This window comes from Xenopus laevis, chromosome 6S (genome assembly GCF_017654675.1).
Source record: "Xenopus laevis strain J_2021 chromosome 6S, Xenopus_laevis_v10.1, whole genome shotgun sequence".
NCBI lineage: Eukaryota > Metazoa > Chordata > Amphibia > Anura > Pipidae > Xenopus > Xenopus laevis.
Window position 1 is genome coordinate 11,801,902 of NC_054382.1, and position 20,100 is coordinate 11,822,001.

The 20,100-nt window shown below is 38.5% G+C and overlaps 1 protein-coding gene across 2 annotated transcripts in view; it reads right to left on the reverse strand.

Annotated features, from left to right (window-relative positions):
* ptprn2.S (protein tyrosine phosphatase receptor type N2 S homeolog) overlaps positions 1 to 20,100 on the reverse strand; it is a 577,776-nt gene that overhangs the window by 42,423 nt on the left and 515,253 nt on the right. For both annotated transcript variants that reach the window (XM_018269027.2, XM_041567358.1), the window contains 3 exons: positions 10,922 to 11,069; positions 9,927 to 10,000; positions 2,453 to 2,530 (listed from right to left, as the gene is read on the reverse strand). In XM_018269027.2, coding sequence (XP_018124516.1) covers positions 2,453 to 2,530; positions 9,927 to 10,000; positions 10,922 to 11,069 — 300 coding nt within the window. The remainder of the gene's footprint in view (positions 1 to 2,452; positions 2,531 to 9,926; positions 10,001 to 10,921; positions 11,070 to 20,100) is intronic.

Genomic DNA, 20,100 nt, shown 5'->3' on the forward strand with positions numbered 1-20,100 from the left:
TGCAAACTATAAAAGGCTATTTTGTGATCTAGCATTGAAGCAAGATATTGCCAAAGTAGTTATGAACCTTCACACATCACTTTCTACAAAGATACATACATAAAGTTCCTTCTTGTTTGTTGACTCTGTGTCCACAACCCAATTCTTTGGTAGACTGTTTGGCTGCTTGAGAAGACCTCAGATGTAGCCAATAGGGATGGTGGCATTCTGAACCATTTTGCTTTGCCAAAAATTCACAAAACAGTGATAAATTTGCCAAATGCATTGAAGTCTATAGATGACAAATGGTTTTTGACGCACAACAATTTTTTTACCAAAAGGTGACTTTTTCACGAAAACTACTAAAGGAGGCCATACATGTAACCATAATGATCTTTTCAGTGACCATTGGTTGTTTTATGGAGAGATCTTCATTTTCTTTACTAACATTAAGAAACAATAAGATTCTACCTCTATTTCATGTTCATGTTTGGGCACCCAATGAAAATTTTTCCATCCTCTCAGATCGGTGAGAAGACCAATGTCCAAGACTTTTGCCGATATCTGTTGCCTCGTCTCCTACCGCACATACCGAATATCATACAATACCTAGTTTTGTACAATAATATGGGTGGGTGTATGGCCACCTTGATGCCCAAAGGATACCTCCCAACTAGTCCAATGCCTGCCATCGACAAATATATGAATTTCTTGGTATTCCTATGAACAAACAAGTAATGACAGTGACATACCACACTAAAGCCACACAATGTCACATTCCACCAACACCTTTGGTTGTGTCCTTCAAATGATCTAAGGTGATAACATTCCAATCATAAATAAGACACTTTGTCCTAAAATAACAGGCCTGAGAAAGAAAAAAAATTTAAATCTTCACACTTGTGTCTGGAAAATTAATAAACCATAACAATAATGAATAGTGCTATTCTATTCATGAAAGATTAGACAAATACACTGTGTACATAACATTTATTGATTAAGCCTAGCATCTTCCATTGATTATGTTTTATTTTGTCAGCTGCCAAATACACAGAGCTTAATTGCTCACCAGGCAATGCCAGAAATATTTGAAGCCATACAGGAAAGACAGAATCAATCCAAAATTATAAGATGCTAAAAGCAACCCTGCATCTTTATGTTCTAGAGAAAAAGATCAACCGTGCATCATCAACTGCCCCGATGAGCAACCTCATGCTATATTGTCTCACAGTGGCAACACACCATCAAACACCAATGTCCATGCTCACCATGAACTGCTAGAGAGTTGGTGCACAGTCATATGCCAACAACTGCCAGAGGGACAGAAACTGGTGGCTCACTATAAACTGCCAGAGAAACAAAAAGTGGAGGCTCACCATAAACTGCCAGAGAGACAGAAAGTGACAGCTCATCCTAAACTGTCAGAGAGAGAGAGAGAAAGTGGTGGCTCAAAGTAAACTGCCATAGAGACAGAATGTGGCAGCTCACCATAATCTGCCAGAGAGACAGAAAGTGGCAGCTCATCATAAACTGTCAGAGAGAGAGAGCGAGAGAGAGAGAGAAAGTGGCGGCTCACCATAAACTGCCAGAGAGACAGAAAGTGGAGGCTCATCACAAACTGCCAGAGAGACAGAAAGTGGCAGCTTATCATAAACTGTCAGAGAGAGAAAGTGGTGGCTCGCCATAAACTGCCAGAGAGACAGAAACTGACAACTCACCATAAACTGTCAGAGAGAGAGAGAGAGAGAGAGAGAAAGAGTGGCGGCTCACCATATCCTGTGCACTAGGAAGACAGAGTGCACTAGCACACCATTAAATGTTAGAGTGCTAGAGCAGTGTTACACCATAAAGTACCAAGCAGACCAATGGGGCTATGTAATAAAATGCACTAAGCTTGCCCAGGAGCACTAACCCATAGCAACCAATAAGCAGGTAAAATGTACTAGTCATCTGTTTAAAATCATGCACCTTATTGGTTGCTATGGGTACTTTTCAGATTCAATGAATAGGGTCAATGAAGCTAGTTGCCCTGGTTTTGCCTTCTCATACCTTCAGGATATGCAACAACTTTTTCCACATCCTACAGTCTAACTAGAAAGAAAGAATCAATATTTCTCGAGAACACACTGCATTCCTCCCACTCTGTTCCAATTACTGGGTAGTTCATTACAGGATTGACAAGACACAAAGAGAAAAGACCCGTTGCTGGAGAGAATATATCAAAGTTGTGATGGAGAATGCTGTGATTGTTTTGTGGGGGTTGTTAAATAACAGACAGGTGGGTAATGTGAGGACAACTGTCTCTATAAGGAAGACTTATTCACAGAAAACACCAGGAGATTATCTATGATCTGGTAGGTCAGTTCAGCTCCATATATGGAGAAAGCATAGGGCATTTAATCTTTTCTTTCACTTAACAGCTTTTATAACATTTCTCTCTCCAAGATAAGGAGCTTCATTTTTGTAGTTTTACCTGCCAGAAATCGGCAACAGTTGCAGGAAGAGGTCCTTGAGTTGCGATGTAGGCTGGGCTCCTGGGATCATGATCCATCTGTAGAGAATAAAGACAGAGATGGGTTTCAGAGTTTCCTTTAAAGGGGACCTGTCACCCAAAAAAAATATTCCAAATCCTATTTTATCATGTTAGTCAAGCAAAATTAACGTTAATTACACTTCAAAAATTATTTGAATCTTGTTTCCTTCCATCTGGGAATTAATAATTATAACAAAAAGGCAGGAGCCATTTTGTGGACACTGTTATTAAGACAAGCCTTGTATCATCTCAGAATCTTGTTTGTGCACCAGAATGGGGGACCTGATGTCCATCCCCATGTCCTGGCTTCACAATTAAATGGTAAAGAGAACGGGGGAATGTGGGGAGAGCAGTGACATCTAGGAAGTGCTGAATGGAAAGTGAAAGTAATTGTCTGCCCCGCCTCTATGACTAAGGCATAGAGGAGGGGTGGGCAATATTTGATTGACAGCTGAGATTTGTAAATGAGTTGAAAACAGCTATGAATGCTTTAATAAAAAAAAAATAATTCAGATTTCATGTTTAATTTGAAAAAGACTTTTATTATACGGATTTTTATGTCTGGGATGGATTTTTATGCCTGGGTGACAGGTCCACTTTAAATCATCTTTATAATGCATTTTAAATTGAAAGAACACAATAAATAAATCAGTTTAAATAAAAAGAAAAACAAAGGGAAATGGTACAAACTTAGCACAAAGCAATCAATCTATTCGGGACAGCAATATATTAGGCCCATAGGCCAAGACAAGGTGAGATTTTTTAAACTTCAACAAGAACGAATGCAAAACTGCCAAGACCATAAGGGTAATTACGACTGTAAGATCAACGCACCCCAAATCTCACCCTAACTGGTCTACAGGATAGGTCCCCTTAACTCATAACAAAGGTTACAGATATATAGAACTTTGGGGTAACAGTCACCCTGCTATAGTTCCAGGGGTACACAGGGTACAAATAATCACTCACCCCAAATCTCCCACAACTGACCTTCAGGCTGGGTCCCCTTTAGCTCATAACAAGGCTACAGATATATTGAAACATTGGGATTGGGGTAAGAGTCAACCTGCTATAGTTACAGGGTTATCCAGGGCACAAATAAGCACTCACCCCAAATCTTACCCTAATAGGACATAGCTCACAAGGTTACAGATACATTTTTATTCTCCTTGCTATAGTGCCTGAAACATGTAAGAGACCAAATACAGTCTCCCAATTTCTCATTGTATAATACTGACACCACATTTAGAACAGAATGCATCCTCTTGGTGTGGGTAAAGGGGTGCTGGCTAAATAGGGGATTGTTGTTCCTTTGGTAACAAGTTGGGCAATGCTACCGATAAACACGGCTAGGCAGCTGTAGATAGAAGTATTCCAGACTAGCAGCAATATGCAACACAATCTGTTTTTAGTGGCAGAAACAAAGAAACAACCTCTTTAACACACCACCCCTGGTCCAAGTGACATATGTTTCCCAGCATAAATGCCATTATGCTGTCATTTCAACTGGAGAAATAAATACGAGGAACGTTTGACTTAAGTCGCCAGATATTCATGCATGGGCAGACAAGGGCACGCAGAATCAATGCTGATTTGAGCAACGCTGTCACAGACCTCAGCTATCTGCTAAATCAGAATCGGGCCACTCGTCACCTGTTACCGCTAATCAGCTGCTGTCATAAAACTGCTCTCCGGAACGTGGCTGACATAATGATTCCCGAGCAGCGAAATGTGTCATCCGTCGTAGAACACTAAATACTACGGCAATTACTCCAGGAACATTTTGTTATATGGCAAACAATTAAGAATTGCAGATCTTTCATCGCCGAATCAGGTTCTCCTTCTCCGCACAAATGTGCCGCCAGCCAGAATTTATATAAACGAGGAGGCTGATTCAAAGTGATATTTTCCTTTAGTCTTGATCTTTGACAGTGAAAGAACTGCATATAATTGGGAATGCTGTACAATTGGGTTCTTCTGTCTCAGAAGAAATGAAAGCCATTTACAAGGTCTTTTTTTTGGAGCTCCTGTGACTGCAGGTGCATCAGGAACTCTATACTTAAAGGGATACTGTCATGGTAAAAAAAAATTTTTTCAAAATGAATCAGTTAATAGTGCTGCTCCAGCAGAATTATGAGCTGAAATCCATTTCTCAAACGAGCAAACAGATTTTTTTATATTTAATTTTGAAATCTGACATGGGGCTAGACATATTGTCAATTTCCCAGCTGCCCCTGGTCATGTGACTGCCCCTGGTCCCTTTTCCCCCCCAGCAGCCAAACAAAAGAACAATGGGAAGGTAACCAGACAACAGCTCCCTAACAAAAGATAACAGCTGCCTGGTAGATCTAAGAACAGCACTCAATAGTAAAATCCAGGTCCCACTGAGACACATTCAGTTACATTGAGAAGGAAAAACAGCAGCCTGCCAGAAAGCATTTCTCTCCTAAAGTGCAAGCACTAGTCACATGACCAGGGGCAGCTGGGAAATTGACAAAATGTCTAGCCCCATGTCAGATTTCAAAATTGAATATAAAAAAATCTGTTTGCTCTTTTGAGAAATGGATTTCAGTGGAGAATTCTACTGGAGCAGCACTATTAACTGATTCATTTTGAATTTTTTTTCCCATGACAGTATCCCTTTAAGGCTGATAAAACCTGCCCACTTCGGTCGCTTCAGACAAAGTCAGCAGCTTACTGGTTGTTTCAACAGCCTGCACAACTTGTATGTGGTTGTATGTGGCCAGATATCTATCAGGCAGGTTTGAAAATCCCAATGGACATTATTTATTTCAAAACCCCAAATTGTCATCATAATACCTGTTTAGTATGGATAAACAGTAGTATGGTTGGGGAAGGTTGTGATGATAAAGTCTAAAGTGCTTGATGGGCTAGAAGGAACAGAGCAAAATGTGTGGGGGGCATCTCAAAAAGCTCCTCAGTCCTCACCTGCTCAATGCACTCTAGGTAAAGTAAGTGATAACAGGTTTACTGAGTATATCGAGAAAGTAGATAATAGTAAGATGGCTTGGAAGTGTTGAGTGAATACATAGATGATGTGAAAAATTCAACCTGAAGTCCTACTAAAGTCAACCCAGCAATTGCAGCTTGAGTCTATTTTACTAAACTTACCAAAACAATAAATATATATCTGCTATTGTATATCTGCAGAAACGTACATGACTACATCTAATCCCTGTAGTCTTTTCTTACTTTTTTTCTAGGTATGTAAATACATATATATATGTAAGAATTGCAGAAGAACGGCACTCACAGGACTTGCTTAATCAATCTTCCAAAGGTTTATTTTGCTCAATGTTTCGCTCCCCCACAGGGACCTTCATCAGGAATCAGGAGAATTTAAACTTCCTACGTTTTCCACCCCCACAACTTCCTTGCACCAAAAGTGGTTGTGGGGGTGGAAACGTAGGGGGTTTAAATTTTGTCACACTACTGTGGGTCTGGTTGCACTGTTTGACTCCTGATGAAGGTCCCTGTGGGGGACCAAAACAATAAACTTTGGTAGATTGATTCAGCAAGTCCTGTGAGTGCCGTTCTTCTGCATTGCTTGTGTTGTTTTTTAGCTCGGGCACTCAGGTGGAACAACTGTCTATGGTGTGCTTCTTACAGTATGTCTCTCAATCACAGAAGAATCAGGGATCTCTTAGGTCTAATGACCAAGGTTTCCATTCTTTCCATTTAATTATTATAATAAAGAATTCTTGATATGCCTATCCTCAACATGAGACCAACCCAACCACCAGAGTTAGGTATTTAACAAAGGCAAATCCTCAAATCCTTTAAAAAAATATAATTGTATAAAAACCACACCCGAGACAACGACACAGAACTATTTAAGCTTGTGTAGCAAATCAAATAGGATTATAGAAAAGAGAATTTTAGTGCTTATAATATTCCCTTAAGTACCACCGTACAGCTACCACTGTGAAGAGATGATGACTTTCAATTGATTATTCGCTGTATAATCCAGATATTTCCCATCTGTGGTTCTCCATCTGTTTCTAGCACTAGAAGGCCTGGAATGGTCATTTATCAGCAGCTGTAGAGCCAACCAGATCCCAACACTCTTATAGAAATGTTCTGCACCACAAAACGTTACACAGCCTGGACTTAACTATTTTAAGGCAGGTGAGGAACAAGCAACTTGAATGAATCTAAAACAAAGAGCAAAGCTCAACTCAAGAATGGTTTTTATGTTGGGCTAATATAAATATTAGATCAATAAGTCAGTAAAAATGGCATGAACCTTTTGGGATCCATTATCTGGAAAACCCCAGGTCTCAAGCATTCTGGATAACAGGTCCCATGCCTTTTAGTTAATTGTAAGAAATAGGGAACAGTAAAGCTGAACCCTAAATCAATTTGAAGAACAAAAAAAGCTTCTGGGCGAGATACCCCTAACTCTAAATCAAATGTTCAAAAGTATCTTATAATGCTGATTCAAGTGATGTTCATTTATTGCTATACCTCTGCATGGGATTGGTACATCCCCCTGTATATATATAGTTATCCTTAATCATACACTGTAATGTGCTTACTTGAAATCATAAATACTAGCATTATTCTGCATTTTCCAGGATGCACCTACTTTGGTGCCTAAGGACAAAGGCATCATGTTCTCAAGTTCAATAATATCTGCCTTGAACATTCATATGTGTTGCACCTAAGGGATCCAGTTGATTTGCATCCAATCAAAGGCAATGTAAGTATGTATTTATGTACACTTCTTAGTTGAAAACTAAAATTCTGGGGGGGGGGTACATTGTGGGTAAATAAATTGTGAATTTGTACCATATTTTGCAATTTTGCACTCCTTTAGTAATGAGCTCCAGCATCTGAGAAGTGTCTTTATTGATATGTGGGACATACAGTATGTAACCTAAAGGTGATGTGACTTGTAACTGGGACCATTCTGAACCTAAAGAGAAATAGGGATCCTATGATTCAATAAAATTAGGCTAATGGGTTCAACAGCAACATGCTGGAGACTCAGAACAGGATAAGAAGTGCTGAGTTTGGTCAACTAGGTAGTAGTGTAGTCATTAGGAAATCCATATCAACTATTAGGGGTGTGAGAGGGACCTCTAGACAGCTTGATAAATAATACGTAATTCCATTTGCTGGCTGTTTGTTTATTGTAACATCCTTGTTATAAGTTATTGTGAAATGGTGCATAAATTGTTGGTGCTATCTTTAAATTGAAAGCAATTATGAAAGTCACAAGTAAGAGCAATATAAGTGAAGCTGCCCTGGACTCTTCTTTATTTTAAGCATTTGGTCACTAATGTAGTACTTCATGACTTATGATACACAAGCAGTGATGGGTGAAGTTCTCCCGTTGAAAAAATCATGAAAATCGAAATTGACGCCCACGTCCAATGTTGGACGCGCGTCTGAAAAGGCCAAATACTGAACTGAATCCTTATTTGCATATGCAAATAAGGGAAGGGAAAAGAAAACATTTTTACTTCCTTATTTTGTGATGAAAAGTCCCGTGATTTCCCTTCCCACCCCTAATTTAGATATGTAAATTAGGATTCTGACACAAGGAGTCGACTGAATCCGAATCCTGCTGAAAAAGGGTGAATCCTGGCCGAATCCCAAACAGAATCCTGGATTTGGTGCATTCCTTGTTTAGAGTATGTTCCCTCTAGTTCCGAGGAGCAGAGTTCAAAGCAAATGTAACAAAAGACTACATTTATTAATGTGGTTCCAACTGAACAAATGCATCTGGAGTATCTCTGGAGGAACCTTGATGAATTCTGTGCACTTGATACAGGTTCTTTGATTGAATAGTAAGTCTGAATAGAGCAATGATGAAAGCGTTTCATTTCCAAAACATTATCAGAGCTCTTTGTAAAAATTAAATAAAATAATATAAATTAAATAATTCTTTATATGTCTTTTAGGACACTGATATCTAGCTTACTGCCACCTTAAACAGAGATGACCAACGTGAAACTGCCTGGTGCACTATACCACAGAAAGTAGTCTTTTGTTAGGTAGATATATGCCTTTGCTTGGACACAGCACTTAGTGCCAATTTGTAATATTTTCTATGAAGCTATATCGTTCCAAAAAGGAGCACAGAGATAGGGCCAGCTGATGTACGCTGTAACTCCTGAGGATCCTTGGTGGACCCTTAAAAATTTGCAAATATGTGAAAGACTAAAAAAAGTCTATGAAATGTGTCATTTTTCCCTCTAAAGAATTTGGAGTGGGGTTCAATGACTTTAAGGGGCAGATGTATCAAGGGTCGAATATTGAGGGTTAATTAACCCTCGATATTCGACTGGCGAATTAAAATCCTTCGACTTCGAATATCGAAGTCGAAGGATTTTGCGCAATTCGTTCGATAGAACAAAGGAATAGTCATTCAATCGAACGATTAAATCCTTCGAATCGAACAATTGGAAGGATTTTAATCCATCGATCGAAGGATTATCCTTCGATCATAAAATTGTTAGGAAGCCTATGGGGACCTTGGCTAACATTGGCCTCGGTAAGTTTTAGGTGGCGAACTAGGGGGTCGAAGAAATTTTTAAAGAGACAGTACTTCGATTATCAAATGGTCGAATATTCAAACGATTGTTAGTTCGAATCGTTAGATTCGAAATCGAAGGTCATAGTTGAAGGTCGAAGTAGCCAATTCGATGGTCGAAGTAGCCAAAAAAACCATTTGAAATTCTAACTATTTTTCCTCTACTCCTTCACTCGAACTTAGTGAATGGGCCCCTTAGTTAAACTTCTGACCAAGAAGTAGTGTCCAGACTTCAGGAGAAAAGTGGCGCATACTGTAGTGGTAAAATCAACCCAACATATTTCTATAAATAACACATTTCTAAGGCAAAATAATAAAATATAAAAATAATTTTTTTTTGCCTACAGGTATAATGCAGAGTGGGTGTCATGTGTCATTTCAGAGCCCCATAGAGTGCTCCATTATAGAGAAACATAGCATGGAACAAACAGGATTGGCTTGTCGGGCAAAGCCAAGAGATGCCCCTAATTATACGTTTAGATATTCCATTTGATAATCCCAGAAAAGACCAATCAAGGGAAATTAAATTTCTGAGGCATTCAATCTTTATAAGTGGACCTGAATGATGTTTTAATTACCAAATCTCTATAATAGAAGCCCTGAGAGCATTACCCATGTTTATACTGAGTGGGGCAACGGGGATGTTTTTCTCCAAAGCTCATGCAGACTTTGAGGTTACCACTACAGCTGAAAAACAATAGATTCATATGTAGTATAAAAGTAGAGATTCAGAAAAGCTATGTAAATAACAAACATTCCTAAAAGGGGATACTTCAGGAACAAAAGATGAAAATGAAAATTCGGCAATAAGGCTCAGAACAGAATAATAAAAGAAGAAACACAAATACTTACAATTGGACTGGCATTGATGTAATCTGAATTATCATGGCTGTTCTCAGTCTTCAGTACAATTCTGCTGTGATCATCTAAGTAGTAAAGTATTAAAAATATACATATATTATAAAATAGTGAGCCAGCAATTCATATAATGCATATTTATATGTTTACGGGCAGAGTGTAACAAAGGTTAGGGCCCAACATTAACAGAAGATGAACAGTGCCTCTCCATCTACAACTGTCTGTCATTGGCTGTGGATGGGTGGGTTCTATTTCCGAAAAATTCCTGAAAGTATGAAAAAATTCCCAAAAGCATTTACAAAATGCATTGAAGTCAATGGGTGTCAAGAAAATGTGTCCAATTTTTTTGACGCACGCATCGTACGCATTGAGATTTGCAATTCCTAGATACAATGGAATCGTTATTATAGAGGATAACTACACAAATCCACAGTAAGTCCGACAAAGACCTTATCAAGGAGGTAAGGAGATATTTTGCAACAAATGAGCAAATGCTTGTATATGCAACGAAAAATCTCCAAGGAGACACAAGAGTATGCCCTCAAGTACTCTTGTAATTGTTATCTCGTGGAAATGACTGATTTCTACATGGAAATGGATTCGAATTTGGACTTATGTTTCCTAATATAAAATTGAACCTGGCTCATTATATATATATTCTATTTATTTAAAAATAAGATGTCAGATTTGTACTTAAGACATAACAGCCTTCATGTGGACTCTACTTAGTCTCTGTGGCTTCCGAGCTCTCTAACAGGTTAGGGAGATGGATACAAGTGAATAAATTATATTTATGATTTATGCATTGAACAAAGCATGTTTAAATTCCCCTTTGGTCATTTTTTGAAAACCCTTAAAGAATGAAGTGGCTTCAGGTCACCATGTTGCTTGCTTCTTTCTCTGGCTTGTCAAGCCTGGGGACTTTGAGAGAATGTAATCAGATCAGGGAGGTTAACGGTAACATTCATGCTGAAAATAATCCTACTTACAGGGCACAATGGCCGAAGAGCGATTCTTTGAGACACTTTCTTCCTTGTGTGCAATATTTGTTGCGTTGGGCTCAGCTTGATAAGCACACAGAGCTTCCCATTCTTTCTCCAGGCGATTCTTGTTCTTCAAGTGATCTTCCATGTAAGACTATTGAGAAAAAAACAAAGAAACAACACAAAGAGGGGTCGTCAGATTTCTTGCTGAGTTCTTGAAATATTTGTGTATTTCTGCCACTGTTTATTAGGTTATAAACTAAACATCTTCTTTTCTGTGCAAGTCAGCACAAATTCTGTCTCACAAGTATTTTTCTTCAAGTTAACGTAAGATATGGTCTAATATACCTGTACTGTATATCCCACAGTATGTTATAAAGGGAATAATGCATTCCCAACTCCAATGCATGAGAATATTAGAATTCATCTGTGAGTTCAACAGCTGTGAGCAAATCTATACAATTTGAAGACTTCAAAGTCACATTTAATTGTGTATTTTTTACATTTCAGCAGTGGGACATTGGGGGTAATAAATTTTACGCCCAATTGTATAGCAAAAGTAACAGTTTCATTTACAAGTATGGGACCTGTTATCTAGAATGCTAGGGACCTGAGGTTTTCCTGATAATGGATCTTTCCATAATTTTTATCTTCATACCTTAAGTCTACTAGACAATATTGTAAACATTAAATAAATCCAATAGGCTGATTTTGTTTCCAATAAGGATTAATTATATCTTAGTTAGGATCAAGTACAAGATACAGTTTCATTATTACAGAGAAAAAGGAAATCATTTTGAACATTTTGGATTATTTGATTAGAATGTCGTCTATGGAAGAGGGCCTTTCTGTAATTCCGAGTTTTTTTGGACAAGGGATTTCCGGATAACGGATCGCATTCCTGTACCAGTTGTGACAACTAAATACTTTACCACTTGGCTGTACCCAGAAGGTAGTTTTTCAAAAAAGAATGTAACTTTCATGATTCAGACCTGTGACTTTACTAACATGAGGGCAGCAGTGACAGCTGGAAAGGTTTCTGGAGGTGGTTTTGGAATACATACCAGGGAGATATTTGAAATCCATTTTAGAGGAATATGGCGCCAATATATGAGTATGCAGGGCAATACTCGCTACATGGAACTAGGGTGCAGGGGCAGAAGCAACAAGGTATCAGCAGAATCCTGTATAGAAGGCAAGCCATGACTACATGGTAGGAGAGTCCAAGCTCTTTAACTGCTTCCTGTTGTCCATTACCTTGTTTTTACAATAATTAACTCAGTTTGCTGTTATTCTACTATTTGATTAGTGCCTACTTTCTGTATCAGTGTCTAATCTATTCTAATCTTGGTCCCTGTCACAGCTCGTTTTTACAAGAGTCATATACAGCTCTTTATGCTGAAATAAAAAATGGAGAATGGAGATAATAGGACTTGATGTGTGAACTACCAACATAGTCTGCAGTGTCCATTATCTGGAAACCCACTATCCAGAAAGTGCCAAATTACACAAAGACCATCTTCCTTAGACTCCATTTATCCAAATAGTCAACTTTTTTTTAAATGATTTCCTTTTTCTCTGTTATAATAAAACAGTAGCTTGTACTTGATCCCAACCAGGTCCGGACTGAGAATTAGAATAAGCCCTGGCATTTCAGGTACACAGAGACCCAATCAGCCCACATAGAGGCCTAAACAGCCCCCACCAGCCCACTAAATACTGACTTTCTATGGCACCTTATAGCAGCCCCTCTGGCATTTGCCAGAACCCACAGATTGCCAGTCCGGGCCTGATCCCAACTAAGATATAATTAATTCTTATTGGAAGCAAAACCAGTCTATTGGGTTTATTTAATCTTTACATGGTTTTCTAGTAGACATAATGTATGAAGATCCAAATTACAGAAAGATCCGTTATCCAGAACACTCCAGGTACTAACGTTGCATGCTAATGCATAAAAAAACTCATTCACAAGGAAAGATGGGCCACCTTAAATGCATGAAGCATGGCTAATGTGAATTCAATTAGGAGAGGCCTCCAAACACAGATGGTAGTGGGTAATGGAATGGCATGTTACTAAAATATCATATCATAAACCCATTTAAAATGAAGAGCAAATACGAGTATGTTCAATTGGGCTTGCTAAAAAACCCCAAAAATGAGAGCATATTTCCCTCTCGTGCAAATATTAAGTATGTTTGGAAATTCACACCATCATTTTACAGAAATTGTTTTCGCCAAACATAATAGTAAAAAAATTAGACTAAAGACATAAACACTATTCACGATACCAGGCTCAGAAAGCAATGACTGCTGCAAATACCTAACGTATAAAGTGGCAGAACGGATGAGGTGAGAATAGGAGAGCAAATAAAAAGCACTGCACAGCATCTGACAGTGACTTACTTCATCCATATGATTCAGGGGGTCTGCTGTTACATAAGATCCAGCCTTAATGGGTCATTCTTTGTTTTAAAGCTGATCTTTTTGCTTAGGGAAAGAAATGGCTCCTTGAGTAAGGCTCTGGAATCAACCAATGGATGCCTGGACTTGATCAACTTTCAACTCATAGTTTTCCTTTTGTGTTTCAGTTATGGAATTGAATGGCACGTTTTTTTTTGTCCTGCTGCATTCATCCTTCTCTCCTCCACTTCATTTCACTTCCAATTTTCCATCCTCTTGCACTAATACTTTATTCTCCAACTCATTCACTCTTCCCGTTCCCTTCTGCTGCCATTGCTATCTTCTGCTACTCATTTCACTTCTGCTCCAAAAACTCCTATATCATCTTAGCCGCTTGACCCCCCACTGAAAAGATAATAATCCAATTCTTCTCTTATCCAATTCTTCTCTTATCCAATTCTTCTCTTATCCAATTCTTCTCTTAGCCAATTCTTCTCTTATCCAATTCTTCGCTTCTCTAAAACTTTATCCTGCTACTCATTTCTCTGCTTATGTCTCTCTTTTTCCTTATACACTTCACTACTATCTCTGCCAGTCTGGAAACCCCTAAAATTAGTAATAATTATAATGTTGAGGTCCCTTAAGTGTCACTGAATTGGAAATAGGCACATGTAGCTACTGTAATATTTTCTTTTTACACCAAGTCGTTCTTAGCCACCTCAAATCCCCCCTTCTCTTAATAGCTCAGTCCCAATTTGCTACATTTTCCCTCCCTGCTGGAACTGTGAATTATGAGGATGGCACTGACTGAGCAGTCCATACAAAAGGCCTTGGATACAGATCTGTATGTGATTAGTGTCAATTTATGGCATGCTAGAGAGGGATTGCCAATGACTAAGTGCTAGGTAAGCATGAAACGCGTTAGGCTCCATGTGGGATTGTTTTGATATTTTAATATGATGAAAAAATAATATTTTTTACCTAAAAAGCATGCATATAGAATTATACTGACTGAGCAGTTCCATGACTGTAATAAAACTATAATGCTGCTAAATTTACACCTATTTATTTTACAACATAAACGGGGGAATGTAATAAAAATCACTAACGGAAAAACTATTCGCAATGCGAAAAGTTATCCCTTTGCACAAACAAATTTTGCTTTGTGCGAATTTAATATAGCTTTTGCGAGCCCGGAAACTGTTTAGCGACCACTTCCGACAGTGAAAGACCATTTGCGAATTTTAGAGTTTGCGCCAATGCGCAGTCAATGTAATAGAACAAAAAAAAAAGTCGTTATGTTTGCTCCAAAAGATTACGACACCTTCAAGCACTGGTTATGAGTGCGCAATTAAAATTCGCATGCGCAATTAAAATTCGCAATGCAATAACAGTTTAAGGAACAATATTACATTGCGAGATGTGGATTTTTAGTCTTATTGGTGCGAATTGTTTTGCTCTTTGCGACTTTTATTACATTCCCCTGAAAGAGTTCACTGTGTCTTAAAATGAATGGAAGCTGGTTCTGGTAATAAATGTGAAGACACAGTGCCAGGTGTCTATTAAAACACCATTCAGGAATGACTTGTACCACAACTCTATTGCAGAACTATTTTATGCAAAGGCAGAGGTAGTTTTGCCCCAACCAATTAGTGTGCAAATGGTGGGTATGTAAAAGAATGACTTCCAGATGCTTTATAGAGATACACACATTTGCACCTATAAGAGGCATTATTGCCTACAAGCCACTCAGAATGAACACAATGACACTGCATACAAAATATGGTTCACTGTTCCAATTTCTGCAGTTTGCTCCTTGCCCACCTTCAGTAAAATAGGTCCCCTGTGTTTAAAGTACTTATTCCTGAATGAAACTTTTGGACTCAGGCCATGGGGCTCAATTGTGACTTCATTCAATCCATTTAGGTAAAGGAAAGTAGGAAAAGCAATTATTACAGCATGTGAATGACATCACAATTGTACTAAGGGTAGAACAAATCTTATCCAACATTGAACAACTGGTCTATTTAAAACGGGGGGTCCCTACTAAATTTTGTAAGATTTGGGGTCCTTGGTTGGATGTATTTCCCCTTCCACATAGCCGCTCGATTGCTGGGTGAAAAACTGTTTAAGAGCTATGATACTAATATGACTGTGATGTTCTCTTGCTACATGTTCCCTGATATTTATGTACCATTCTGATTCGTGTTGCTCTTTCGTATGATCTTTTGCAATGATGTTGATGTATAGTGCAACATCTGTATACTACATGCATGAATCCCATTACTGACTTGTTGGACAGTGATATGTTTTTTGTGCTCCTGATGTAAGAACGTCTATGATTTTTGTCTCTTTATGTTTTCAATAAACTACCTGAGTTTAAAAAAAAAAAGGGTAGAACAAATCTGATTAGAATTTACAGAACATTCATTTATGGGCAGATAAAACACAAATTAAGTCTGTCCCTGTGATTAGCTCTGTGCTGCAACACACCATTAGGACATGGCATGACAGCCGAGGGAAATTCCAACCGGCCGGATCTCATAGTATCCTCACTCCGTTACACAATAATCCGCTTTTTCTCCCTGGCTATGCTACTCCGGCGTTTCAATGGTGGAAAGCAAATGGCATCAATAGGATACAAGATATGTTACTGACTATGGGCATTAAATCATTTCAGTATTTACAATTTGTAAAATCTATGCCAGAGAGCGAAACTTATAGATATTCACAGTTACTGCACTTCATTCGTTCTGTTGACTCCTCCTTCAAGTCTAGACCTCCAACTCTGTTGGAAACCTGCTCTCAACGAGCTGGGAAACTGCAAGGTACTATTTCTTTACTATATAAACATTTAGTCTCCACAGATGTGGAAAAGCCCCTTAAATATATGCTAGATTGGGAGACAGATTTGGGGCGTTCTATATCTCAACAAGAATGGTCACTAATCTGGAATACTATTTCCAAAATATCCCCTAATACTGCCATTAAAGAATCTACATATAAAGTACTGATGCGTTGGCACCTCACACCGGCAAGGAAACATCGCTTTGATCCTTCCGCTCCCGATTCTTGCTTCAGGGACTGTACAGCAGTTGGGGATTATCTACATATCTGGTGGACATGTCCTGTGGCAAAGCAATATTGGGCTGAGGTTTATAGCTTACTTGAGCGAGTCTTTCATACGCGTATAGTCCCTGAGGCCACTACGACTCTTTTAGCCTGCCCATCCAAAGTCCTCACGAAGCTCCAGAATACCTTGATGGGTCAAATCTTAGTTGCCGCACGAACCAATTTAGCGAAACACTGGCTACAGCACACTATAGATGTTCATACCGTAATTGAAAAAATTACCCAGACGCAGAATCTGTTGTATTTAACGGCTTTATTAGCAGACAGGGTGGAGAAACATACAGAAATTTGGGCCCCATGGAATGTGTTTCTACAACCTTGAGTGAGACAATACTTTTGATGTATGTTATACTGCATGAAGTTGTACTGATGTGAACCAGTTGAAATGTTCTGTACTGAAAATGATATTTGCGTTATTCTCTGTCTATGCATCTAATTTTGAAAAATAAGAGATTATAAAAAAAAAAAAAAAAAGAAATTACAGAACATTCTACCAACATCAACGTTTTCCATTGATTACATACTGGATATTTATATTGAATACTACATTAAAGCCTCGTTCTTAGAGGAGGACTTCTGATATAAGTAAACATGACCAGTAATTCCTAGTTATACATTAGTTTCTCAGTTTGGAAGGAGAATGTTGTGTACTGTTAAATCACTAACCATTCCAGTACTCAAGAGATGCCAAGGGGAGGACTTGTACTGCAGTCAGGGGTTATTGCCAACTGGCTTCCCTCCATTAAACCTGCTGTTTGATCATTTGTACCCACAGCATGAGACAATCCTGGTGGATGTCAATGAGAGTTGAGAAATAGAGCCTTTTTATTATCAGCAAAAAAGGGGAGAAAATCTTAATTAGAATATTTGATTAGTAAGTAAATTCATAGAACCCTTGAATGCCACTTTCAGTGCTAATTTTGATTATGTTTCAATTAAACTCTTATGCCTGCAGAATACTTATATCAGTAACAGGACTTGGCACTATCTGCCTGGCACCACTTATGTACTGCATTCGGAAAATGTGCATCAAAGTGGCAGCCATCAGTTCAGTAATCTTATTCAGTGACCCTTATTGCTCTGGTCCTTTAAACACTTCCCTCAGAAACAAAAAAAAAACAATCATCAAAATATTCAAATAGTATCTAGATTCAAGGATTAACCAGCTAATAAAATAGATATTTTTGACTGACAAAGACTTGCTTCAAACAGATCTTGTCTTGTGACATTCTCCCCCACAATATTTCCATCTTTTTAGTAAAAACCCTATATTAACATAAAATGTGCCTCAGGCAAGAACTTTACTTGGATACTAAAAGAAAATGTCTACCTTAAAGGGATACTGTCATCAGAAAACATGTTTTTTTTCAAAATGAATCAGTTAATAGTGCTGCTCCAGCAGAATTCTGCACTGAAATCCATTTCTCAAAAGAGCAAACTGATTTTTTTTATAATCAATTTTGAAATCTGACATGGGGCTAGACATATTGTCAATTTCTCAGCTGCCCCCAGTCATGTGATTGTGCTCTGATAAACTTCAATCACTCTTTACTGCTGTACTGCAAGTTGGAGTAAAATAAACCCCCCCCCACCCCCCAGCAGCCTAACAAAAGAACAATGGGAAGGTAACCAGATAACAGCTCCCTAACACAAGATAACAGCTGCCTGGTAGATCTAAGAACAGCACTCAATAGTAAAAACCCATGTCCCACTGAAACACATTCAGTTACATTGAGAAGGAAAAACAGCAGCCTGCCAGAAAGCATTTCTCTCCTAAAGTGCAGGCACAAGTCACAAGACCAGGGGCAGCTGGGAAATTAACAAAATGTCTAGCCCCATGTCAGATTTCCAAATTGAATATGCAGATTTCAGTGCAGAAGTCTGCTGATGCGTTTTGAAAAAAACATGTTTTCTGATGACAGGATCCCTTTAACCTTGCTTCTTCTTTTCAACGTCACTTTTTATCTATGCTTCCAAGAGCCCTTAAACTTTTATAAAACCATTTACACACCAGTCATACCTATATATTTCTTTAAATTTATACTATAAAGCTGGGATTTTCAAATCAAGGCCTGTGGCTCAGATGTGACCCTCCAAGAGATTATTATGACCTGAGCATGGCCAAGGTCTCCTTAGAGCTAAACGAGCATGTGAAAGAGCTGATTATTCTATGGCATTAAAAATATTGAAAAGCATTGCTAGCAAGGATTAAGAAAGCACTTTTCTAAGGTTCTTCGCATCCCCTGATACCCCTAAAAGCTGTGAAGAAGCATTGGCTTACCTACTGTGGTCTAAAGGCATAAAATGTTCCAAGAAAAGTGGAGTAAAACAAGAAGGAGCCTTATCCTTATTCCCTCAGCAGTGGCTGTTGACTGGTAAGTCTAAGGTTGCACATTATATTGTCTCACAAACAGCTTTTATTCCCTACCTGCAGACTTTCTGTCTCATGATTGTTTCCCTTCAGGTTAACCATTCAGGAAGCCAAGAACAAAAGACTTTCTCAAGGTTTATCTCCCATTAGAAAACCTTCAAAAATGTTTTACAAGGCTTCAGCCTCATAAGCTAGTGTGAGCTGAAGTCTATTTGTGGTTTAAGTCATGCTCCGGAATCAAACAGAAAGAAAAGCTACCCCAGATACCTGGAACTGAAGCCAATTGCAAACAAATAGCCAGCAGAGATATCAATCACTTACTGTGCTATTTGCAGACGGATGCTAGCTCCTCGCCAAAGTCAACAACTTCAGATTGCTGTGTTGGGTCTAGCTTCAAACTATCCACCAACTAATAGCCTTCTGAAATATTCAGTTCTTAAACATTTCCCAATACAAAATCAAAATACTGTTTATGGATAAAAAAATCTAATAATAATATTAAGGAGCCACCCTCCTTATTATGAAGGTAGTAACATCAAAGCACGCTCTGCAAAAAATACTTTAAGCTCTCCTCTGGCTCACTCACTTGAATGATGTAAAAAAGCCCCGACGTGGAGTTAACCATGGTCAGCACTCCAGTAATACATCATTGAGGAGAATTCTTATTTAAGTCTATGAAGATAAAAATAAAAAATCTCCAATAAAGACAAGGAGAGTTATGCGTATTGGGAAAATCCATTAGTAGGAAGGGTGCAGGAAGAGCACAACAATGGTGATTGTGTTCTCTTTGTATGTGGGAGTCTGGTTAACCCTTTCTCTAAGCCAAGCCAAGTGCAAAGAGCTTCGTTAAAGTTTTCTCATGTGGTGTGTCTCATTTTATATATGTGTGGTGCACAATGCTAATGAAGCCCTGTACATTGCAGGAGGAGATATGTACAAGGCTCCCCCTTAGCCAGTTACAGAGCACATTGCTCCAGAATGCTCCGGACCTGGAGCTTCCAGATAACAGATCTTTCTGTAATCTAGATCTTCATTCCTTACGTCTAGTAGAAAATCATGTAAATATTAAATGAACCCAATAGGCTGGATCTGCTTCCAATAAGGATTAATTATATCTTAGTTGGGATCAAGTACAAGGCCCTGGTTTATTATTATAGAAAAAAGCTTCCACTGCTCATAAGGAAATTCGCCATTAGGAAGGAATAGTCATCAAGTCAATGCTTATTCCTGTCATTTCCCTTCATCTGTACCCTGTCTTCTTAATGGGCATGAGACTATG